Source organism: Parasteatoda tepidariorum, chromosome 11 (genome assembly GCF_982258835.1).
Source record: "Parasteatoda tepidariorum strain Cologne lab strain chromosome 11, Ptep-v5.0, whole genome shotgun sequence".
Classification (NCBI taxonomy): domain Eukaryota; kingdom Metazoa; phylum Arthropoda; class Arachnida; order Araneae; family Theridiidae; genus Parasteatoda; species Parasteatoda tepidariorum.
In genome coordinates this window covers 47,385,332-47,395,674 of record NC_141765.1, presented here as the reverse complement: position 1 = coordinate 47,395,674, position 10,343 = coordinate 47,385,332, and the positions used below count along the sequence as shown (strand labels likewise).

The window sequence follows — 10,343 nt, the reverse complement described above, 5'->3', positions numbered from 1 at the left end:
ATTTCATAAATATCGGATATAAATATTTTTCACTCTTCTCCTTTCTTTTTTCTGTCATACGTTCTTATAATGTTGCTTATATCATTATTTTGAAATCTAGAATAAATATTCTAAATCCAGAATATAGTAAATTTCTAGAAGCATTTACGAAAATTAAAGTTACATTAAGTGAAAAAACTCACAAATTTAAATCTACAGAAAACTGAGTTATGATACTGAATTCCTAAAAATATTGTCTTCAGTAACGACAGCACCTTTATTCTTAGAAATTTAATCAAAATTAGAATTGGAAAACTATTTCACATTAAACGTTGCAAATAACTGTATAGACAAGAGTAAATATCACCATCAAAATCCTTCTAATCACTAGTGAAGAAAATCACCTTTCAATTTTTCTCTGCTATTTCCAGCAATCAGTCAAACTATTTGGCGCAGCATATCCTCTTTTGGATTTTGTGTCATTAAACTCTACATTCAATCAATCAATCCAGCAATCAGTCCCATTTTTTTCAGTACTGATTCTTTGATTTCTTCCCGCAGAATTATAAATTCATGATCTCTAATAATTTTTTTTTGTTTTCTGCTTTCTAATGTTATATATTAATGCAGGTTATGACGGAATAACCTATATATTTTGATGTTTTTTCCTGGTAAACTTAATCATACCATGTATGAGAATTAGAGCATTATTTCTTAAGATTTGTATAATAGTGAAATAATTAAGAATTAATATTTAAAATTTGTATAAAAATATTTTTAATTTAGTTTTTTAGTATGTTCAAATTCAATAACTTTTTCCATTAAATCACATTCCACCTTAAAACTTTCTTTTTAAAGTCATATAATGTACGTAAAAAATGATCAATAAATTTTTTTATAAACAATATGTAATGTGCTTTTTTGTCATATAATCTCTATCTGGTAAAAGATGGAATATAGGCTGTATGTGTAAATACGTTTTAATCTCCAATTCGCCCCCAGGGGCACACTCTTGTGTGACGGGCGTGGCGCACCCGGGGCCCCCAGCTGGACCTGAGCATTTTTCTATATTTCTCCTGCGACGGTCCTGTTTTGAGTTTCTGACTTTCATTATTTATTACATTGACCTAGTGAGCAATTATCTGAGCTTTTATATTTTTGATTATTTTTATTTTTGATTATTATTGTTGCGTTTATATATACATATGTATATTTATTAATTATGTTTCACTTCTTCATTTGTATTATATTTATTTATAAAAAATTTTCACTCTTGTCGTGGTTGCCAAATTGACCGGTAAAGGGCTTTTCGTCTTGGTTTCGGTTTTATATCAAACTCTGATGGGAAGAAAACCACCCGCGTGTTTGCCGTGCGTGGAGACCCGTGTCCCTGGAAAGGGGGATCCTGGTAGTTGAGGGGCATCTTGGTACCCCAACACACTACTTTGGCCCCTGCTTCAGGTAAACGGGAGGTGCATAGTGGCCCGTATGCATCAATCGGCATGTCACAAACGTCATCTGATGGCTAGGGTCAAGCCCGGGGTCACTTACTGAGCACCTCGTTAAGGGTGGAGGCTGCTTCAGGGGTGACTTTCGGGCGTATAGCTATTGGCCAGCATCGGTGTTAAGTAACAGATTTTTTACTGTCACTTACATCCCCTAAGTTGGACTCCGTGGTGGGTGGTGCAGTTGATAGTGGAAGTTGATTATTTTTTCTATGGCTGAAAATGAACAGATGGTGTTCAGTTCCGCACACCGAAACAAAAGCGGGACAATTTTCTCACCTAGTTTCAATCTTGCTAAATGCACAAATTACGATCCCACTACAGCAAAATTTCTGATCTTAAGCTCTACAGAAAAGAAACTTTCGTCTATATCACCATTTTTAGTTCAAAAAACGCTTGAAGCAAATATTGGTAATCCTAAAAATGTAAAACAGATGCCATCAGGAGACTTGTTAATTGAAACAAATTCCAACAAACAAACAGCTTCACTTTTGAAATTATCTGAACTCGGAAACGTTAAAATCTCAGTAACCCCTCACAACACTCTAAATATATCTAAAGGCGTGATCTCTGATAAGACGTTACAATCACTTCCAATTTCTGAAATAATCGAAGGTCTCTCCAGTCAAGGAGTTATAGATGCACGGCACATAACCATAAAAAAAGGTCCAGAAATAGTTACTACTCAACACATAATCTTAACATTCAACACTTCTATACTACCTGATGATATTAAAGCAGGATACCGAAACTGTAAAGTTCGCCCATACATTCCCAATCCACTCCGATGCTTTAAATGTCAAAAATTCGGCCATTCTACAAACAACTGCAGAGGAAAAGAGACTTGTTCTCGCTGTAGTGAAACCGGTCACACTTTTAAAACATGTAATCAGCCAGAAAAATGTACTAACTGTTCCGAATCTCACTCTGCAAATTCTCGTCAATGCCCTAGATGGAAACAAGAAAAACAAATACTAAATATAAAAGTAATGCAAAACTTATCATATTTTGAGGCTAAAAGCAAATTTTTAAACTCACAACCTAGACTTAATGTTTCATATGCTTCAGTGGTCAAAACTCCAAAAGCAACCAAATCCATTGGTATACAGACTGAAAATAATGAATCTGAGCTTCGGAATACAAAACGTACCATATCACCCAAATGTCCAAAAGCTCTGACAACAACCCCTTCTCAGACAACCAATGTGTTAAAATCAAAATCTGCACAATCTTCACAGCAATCCAAAGTCGCAATCCCGTCAACTTCTGATCAGTTATCTCAAAATACTAGTAAAAACAGTCAATACCTGAAAATAACCCCACAAATGGTCAATGTTCTTCACAAAAAATTAACTCAATCCCCATTGGTAAGTAAACCCAAATACATATCTAAAAGCAGACAAAATCGTTTCAATAAAAACCGGAAAAAATTATCAAATAACCAACAGGATCAGTTTTCATCAGATACAATGGTTACAGACGACGAAAATTGCTCAGATGCTTCTCAAATGCAAATAGAAAAAGGGATGGAAACTCCAGAAAACCTTAAACCAAAAAACATAAAAATTAAAAATGGCCGATAGACTTATATCTTGGAATTGTCGCGGGTTTTATGTTAATTTGCCAGATATCAAAAATATTATTGAAAAACATAACCCCGTTTGTCTCGCACTTCAGGAAACATTTTTGAAACATAACCACAAAGCCAATATACAGAAATATTCGCACGTAAGAAACGACTTTATTAATGGAAATAAAGCATGCGGAGGTGTATCTCTCTTAATTTCAAAAAGTTATCCATTTTCGACTGTTCCATTAACAACTACCTTGCAAGCAGTAGCAGCACAAGTTACATTTCAATCAAAGCTCATCACAATATGCAGCCTGTACCTTCCACCAAATCAATCAATATCGCAATCAGATCTTAACAACCTAATAGCAGAATTACCAGAGCCGTTTATAATCACAGGTGATCTAAATGGACATAGCACAACTTGGGGCAGTGATACTACAAATTCTCGTGGGAATCAAATTGATACATTAATAGACGACCACCAACTCTGTTTACTAAATACGGATGAAAAAACACATTTTCACTTTCCATCTCGTACATTCCATACCATTGATTTGACACTGTGTTCACCACGTATTTATACCCTGTTGCAATTTTTTGTTTGGAATGACCTTTATCATAGCGACCATTTTCCTCTAATCATCAATATTTTTAAACCTGGGAATACTAATACAGTACATTTTCCTAGACTGCTAACACATTTAGCAAATTGGTCACTTTTTCAAGAGTCACTAACATTCAATGAAGAAATTGTTGATAATGGTAATATTGAAGAAGCTGCACAACATATTACAAGTACTCTCATAAACGCATCTGAAAATTCCATTCCACGTACCTCAACTAATTTACCTAAATACCCAAAACCATGGTGGAACGAAGAATGCAGACACACTCATAAAGCTCAAAAACGAGCCTGGAGAATATTCCGTCGATACCCAACTGTTGAAAATTTAATTCTGTTTAAAAAATCCCGTGCACTTGCAAGGAAAACTAGAAGGCGAAGCCAAAGAGAATCTTGGATTAAATATATAAGTACCATAAATAACAATACGAAAGCAAAAGAAATTTGGGCAAAAATAAAAAAAATATCTGGTCATTACAACTCCTTACCTATTACGCATCTTGAAGTAAATGGAAATAAAATAACAGAAATTAAAGAAATAGCAAATACCCTCGCCGAAAACTTTTCCCGAGCCTCTAGTACAGAAAATTACTCTCCAACTTTCCAAAAATACAAAACTCAAACTGAAAAAAATGTACTTAGACCCTCTGCTGAACCTCACAATGATTACAATTCTCCTCTAACAATAACTGAATTAAAATCTGCTATTAATAAATGTAAAGAAACATCTCCAGGGCCTGACAAAATTCACAATAGTATGTTTAAACACCTCTCTGACACCCATTTGGAAATAATTTTAAAACTGTTTAATAGAGTTTGGGTGAATAGACAATTCCCATCAATATGGAGAAAATCATATATAGTTGCCATTCCTAAACCAGGTAAGGACCTTATACACCCTACCAATTACCGACCAATCGCTCTCACCAGTTGTCTTTGCAAACTTCTAGAGAGAATAATAAACGCAAGATTAATATATTTATTGGAATCTCGTTGTATTTTATCTAAGAGACAAAGCGGATTTCGCAAGTGTAATTCAACTGTTGACAATCGAATGCTCTTAGAAACTGACATACGTGAAGCGTTTTTAAAAAGGCAACATCTTGTGACGATATTTTTTGATATTGAGAAAGCGTATGATCGAACGTGGAGATACGGCATTTTAAGGGACCTTTTAAATTATGACATTAATGGAAATATGTTTTATTTTATTCAAAACTTTTTAACAGACAGGACATTTCAAGTTAGAATAAATAACACTTTATCTGACACTTTTAATCAAGAGGAAGGTGTTCCTCAAGGTAGTGTCATTAGTGTAACCTTATTTCTTATAAAAATAAACGATATTTTAACCACATTACCATCTACAGTGGACGGCAGGTTATTCGTTGATGATCTGCGGATCTCTTGTAAAGCATCTCATATGCACACTATCGAAAGACAATTGCAGCTCGCTATTAATAAATTATCCCAATGGACAGAGTTAAATGGTTTTAATTTTTCTACAACTAAGACAACGAGTATACACTTCTGTCGACGAAGAGGGCTCCACCCCGATCCTGAACTGTATCTCAAAAACTTTCGCATTCCCGTTTTAAGCGAAACAAAATTTCTTGGTTTGATCTTAGACTCTAAACTCACTTTTGCATCTCATATTAAGCACTTAAGAAAAACCTGTGGACTGAAATTAAATTTACTTAAAGTTTTGACAAACACCTCTTGGGGTGCAGATACAGATGCCATGCTCAAAATTTATAGGTGTATCATTCGATCTAAACTCGACTATGGTTGCGTTGTCTACGGATCAGCTAGAAAATCTGTTCTTAAATATCTTGATACCATCCATAATTCCGGCATACGTATAGCAACAGGAGCATTTCGCACATCACCCATAAAAAGTCTAAACGTTTTATATCATGAACCAACTCTTTCTGAACGACGCAATAAGTTAACATTGAGATATTATTTTCATGTCAAAAGCCATCATATACATTCCATGTTTTCAAATGTCACAACTCCATTTTATGAAAGATTATTTAGTAACAGACCCTCTGCAATACCGACTTTTGGTTTGAGAGTAAGAAAGCTTTTATCTGACCTAAACCTAGAAGACTTTAATATTTTACCTGCGAAGGAATTAAGACCTCCTTGGGACGTCATTTCTCTCCAAACTATTGATATTTTTAACAATCTGACAAAAGCACAAACTGCTGCTGACATTTACTTACAGCTTTTTAATTCACACCAAGAACAATATAGTAATTTTAATTCCATTTTTACAGATGGCTCTAAAGGCCTTGACCATGTTGCAAGCGCTGTTGTTACCCCTATCTCCACAATATCTGAAAAATTACATTCAAAATGCTCCGTATTTACATCTGAATGCCATGCGGTTTATCTGGCTCTTCAATTTATTTCTTCTCAAAGGTTGAAAAAATGGATAATATATTCAGATTCAAAAAGTGTCATAGTTGCCTTACAAAATAAAGAACTAAATACACATTCTATTATTAATAATATTTTAAACCTATACAGCAATTTATTCCTAAAAGAATATGCCATAATTTTCTGTTGGGTGCCAGGCCATGCTGGCATTTCGGGTAATGAAGCAGCAGATAAAGTGGCTAAGTCAACAAACAATATAACAAACAACCCCCTTACCTACACAGATATCAAAAATGCAATTGACAATGAACAGTATTTACACTGGCAAAATGATTGGGAAAATGAAATAAATAATAAATTGCATGACATTAAACCTTCTATTAAAGCTTATAAAAGTCTAAACATTAGTCGAAAGCAGGAAGTAGTATTGAATCGCTTGCGCATTGGCCACTCTCGATTAACCCATAAACATCTTTTATTAAACGAAACTGCACCCGAATGTTCTCATTGTAGAGAACAGCTCACTATTAAACATATTTTAACAAAGTGTAACGAATTTAAAACACAGAGACAACGCCACTTTGGTTGCTTTAATCCAACATTGACTTTATTAATTGGAGATAAACCTCACAATAACATTTTTAATTATCTAAGGGACATTGGTTTTTACAAATCAATTTAGCTTTAACTTATAGCAGAATGTTTCTTATAAAACAAGTTGTAGGTGCGGTATGGCCAAAAATGGCTTTTGCGCCAATAATACTTAACTAACTAACTAACTAATCTCCAATTCCCAGTAGAAAATAGGTTTTTAAGATTATAAATTTACAACTAAGGTTTATGCATTTAAAATCAGGAATCGTAAAAAGTAGGGATTAAAAAATGGAGAATTTTTGATTTTCTAAAATAAAAGGAGATTTAGCCTTTCTAAATATGATATGAAAAAAAAACTATGCTATCTTTTTTTCGTTCCTTTTTAATTTTTTTGATTAACGTTAAATAGTTGCTAATCGCGAGACAGAAAAAGATATTTTAATTTTCTTCACTGCAGTAATTTAATTTAATATAAAACTAAATTAAGAAAAGATTGAAACTGAAATAGTTGCCTTGGTCTCTTTTCTTGTTTTTGTTTTGGTATTAAAATAAATTCGGATGCGAAAATCTTTGTTTTCTGGGATTAAAATAAACGAAATAACTTCAGTTTTACTACTTAATGTTAATAATTTGATTTTATCGCCTTAATTCCATTTTGGACTTTATTTTAAAATATATTAAATGTGTAATTTTCTGAATTATGTGATTTTGTTTGAATACTATGTTTTAAATTTAAATAGATTTCAAAAAAATCTGTTTTCCAATGTTAATATTGTCTCTACTAATTAAATCTGTATAATATATAAATAAATAAATAGCCTTTTATTTACCAAATAAAAGGCTAACATTTTTTTTATCAATTGAATAAAAAATTATTTAAATGTGCGAAACACTTTTTGTCCCATTAAATAATGTTTATTTTGCACTTAGGTAAATATTTCTTTTTAATATTCAATATTTTCTAATTTTTAATAAAATTTCTTATTTGGGATCTACACCACATTATAGTATTTTAATTAAAGTTAAGTATTTAATACTTTGTTTTATAACTAGTTGAAAATGTTAATGAATCAATAAAAAATATAAGTCTTACTTACAAAATTGATAGAGATATAGAAAGCTGAGAATTGAGGAATCATAAAATGGCGTCCTCTAACAAAGTATCAATAGCTGAATAGCGATGATGTTCAACTTCAAATAATCATGTGTTGTCAGCTAGCAATGATAAATGAAAAGTCACATTATATGGATCGATAAGTTCCAATGGGATATTTTATTCCATTTCAATGCTGTATGGAAATAATATTAAAGAAACTTAAAAATGCTGTCTGTACATAATTGTTTTTTATTTTAATTTTATAGAGCTTAAAAAACACATTTTAGGAATTTTCGAAAAAAAGGAAAAAATAAAGCAAAAGTTGTTTTAACATACAATTTAAGGGACATGCTGGGCAGAAGAGACTAATAATAGGCAAAAAGACACAAAAACAGCCTCTAAAAGTAATTTTTAAGAGTTCATATATAAAGGGAGATTCTACGTTCATGGGGCAAACTTGAAGATGTCGGACGTACTAAAATATGTATTTTTTTGGATTGGCATGCTGGGTCTTCAGTGACGTATTAAGGAGCGAACGCGAAAAATGACATAGGAGGAAAAACGTGTTAAGCTAACAAATCAATGCAAAATGCTTTTCTTCTTCAACTATTGAATGTTCACAATAAAATTCAAAGTTGCTACCACTAACAGTAATATGAACTATTGCTGTGATTGGCTGTCAATGCAGATTAATTTATGACTCAGTGGAGGATTTTGTTGCCCGCAATAGAGGCTGAAAATGTGCTCGAATTGCTTGCCATTTCTCAATGTGTTTCCTTATATGATGCTACCAAACCTATACAGTTCCTGGTCAAATTATTGTGCGCACTGTAAGATTCTATGTAAAATCTTGATTATCAGGTGATACTATACAGTTTTATTGTTTTTACTTGAATGAAACCGCTTTGCACTTCTTTACGTTCGTGTTTCAATTGGTAAAATTAGACGATATATAATATGAATTTGACAATTGGATAAATTAGACGATATATTATATAAATGTGAAATATTTATTATATCAGGTATTATATTAGCATATTATAACAATTAGTTTAAATTATTAGAGGCACTGTAGTTTTTTAATAATAACATGCTTTACATGCGTTTGTATGCAATACTTTTATATTTAAACACCAGGTGACGTAATCAGGTGATGTAATTTATGTAATGGGCTTTTATTCAGGAGATTTTTATAGACTTCCTATTTGTATTTATTTTAAACGTATTGCATTACAATGTTAACCAATTGATGCACGAAAGTAGGCAAATGCAACCCCTGAGGGGGTTTACCTGCTTTAGGTAAATACAGGGAGTCACGCCCCGGGGTACCCTAGTGATCTATCCTCCCTTCCGTTTCCTCTCCCTTTTCTCATACTTTCTTCTTTCTCTTCCCCCTTGTCGTGGTTGCCGAATTTACTGGTAAGGGCTTGTCATCTGTGTTCGATTACCACCCTGTTGTATCGAACCCAGATGGGAAGAGACCACCCGCGTGTTTGCCGTGCGTGGAGACCCGTGTCCCTGGAAAACGGGATCCTGGCAGTTGAGGGGCATCCTGGTACCCCAATACACTGCTTTGGCCCGTGCTTCAGGTAAACGGGAGGTGCATATTGGCCTGTATGTATCAACCGGCTAGCCACGAACGTCACCTGTTGGCTAGGGTCAAGTCCGGAGTCACTTACTGGGCACCTCGTTAAGGGTGGAGGCTGCTTCAGGGGTGACTCGCGGACGTATAGCTATTGGTTAGCATCGGTGTCAAGTGACGAATTATGTTACTTGCATCCCCTTAGTAGGACTCCGTGGTGGGTGATGCCGCTGGTAGTAGAACTGCTTTTTATTTTCTATGGCTGAAGATAGTATGGTGTTGAGTTCCGCACACCAATGCAAAAACAGCGGAACAACTCTTACACCGCATGTATACGCTCGTTATTTCATCATAACATTGACGAATCCTGTTATATCAAACACTTCATTTTCTAAGGTTTCACCATTCCTAATTCACAAGGCTCTCCTCTCCGTACTGGGAGAAGTAGCCTCTGTGAGAAAACTGCGCTCCGGCGACCTTTTAGTGCAGACGACATCCGAAAAGCAAGCCACTGCCCTATCTAAGTGTACAAATATATGTACCTTTAATGTAACTGTCACTCCTCACAAATCTCTGAATACTTGTCGTGGAGTAATATCTCAAGCTGAATTCATAGACGACGAAGAGAGTATGATCTTAGAAAACCTGCAAGACCAGCATGTTGTCGAGGTCCGTAGGATTAGGATTCGAAGGAATGGACAACTCATTCCAACGAAACATCTTATCCTTACGTTTGCCTCTCCAACATTACCATCTGCTGTTAAACTTGCATGGTATAATTGTCCAGTCAGACCTTATGTCCCAAACCCTTTGAGGTGCTTTCAGTGCCAAAGGTTTGGACATTCAAAAGCATCTTGCCGTGGTACATCTGTTTGCGCTCGCTGTTCTACTCCTGGCCATTCAGACACTTCCTGTGAGTTACAACCCCTTTGCGTTAACTGCAAGGGAGCTCATGAAGCTTACTCAAGGAGTTGTCCCAGGTGGTCAGAAGAGAAAGAAATTCAATC

The 10,343-nt window shown here is 34.4% G+C and overlaps 1 protein-coding gene across 1 annotated transcript; it reads left to right on the top strand.

The window, feature by feature from the left end:
- The first annotated feature begins 1,696 nt into the window (after positions 1–1,696).
- Positions 1,697–6,746, top strand: LOC147801801 (uncharacterized). The gene is made up of 2 exons (XM_087154494.1): positions 1,697–2,851; positions 3,162–6,746. Exons 1-2 carry the CDS (start codon positions 1,697–1,699, stop codon positions 6,744–6,746), a joined length of 4,740 nt encoding a protein of 1,579 aa, XP_087010620.1.
- The last annotated feature ends 3,597 nt before the right edge of the window (positions 6,747–10,343 follow it).

Excerpts from the sequence above, each read along its gene's own strand:
- LOC147801801 (XM_087154494.1), top strand. The coding sequence starts at position 1,697 with ATGGCTGAAAATGAACAGATGGTGTTCAGTTCCGCACACCGAAACAAA. Across the intron at positions 2,852-3,161 it reads AATTAACTCAATCCCCATTG|GAAACATTTTTGAAACATAA; the intron begins GTAAGTAAACCC and ends CTCGCACTTCAG.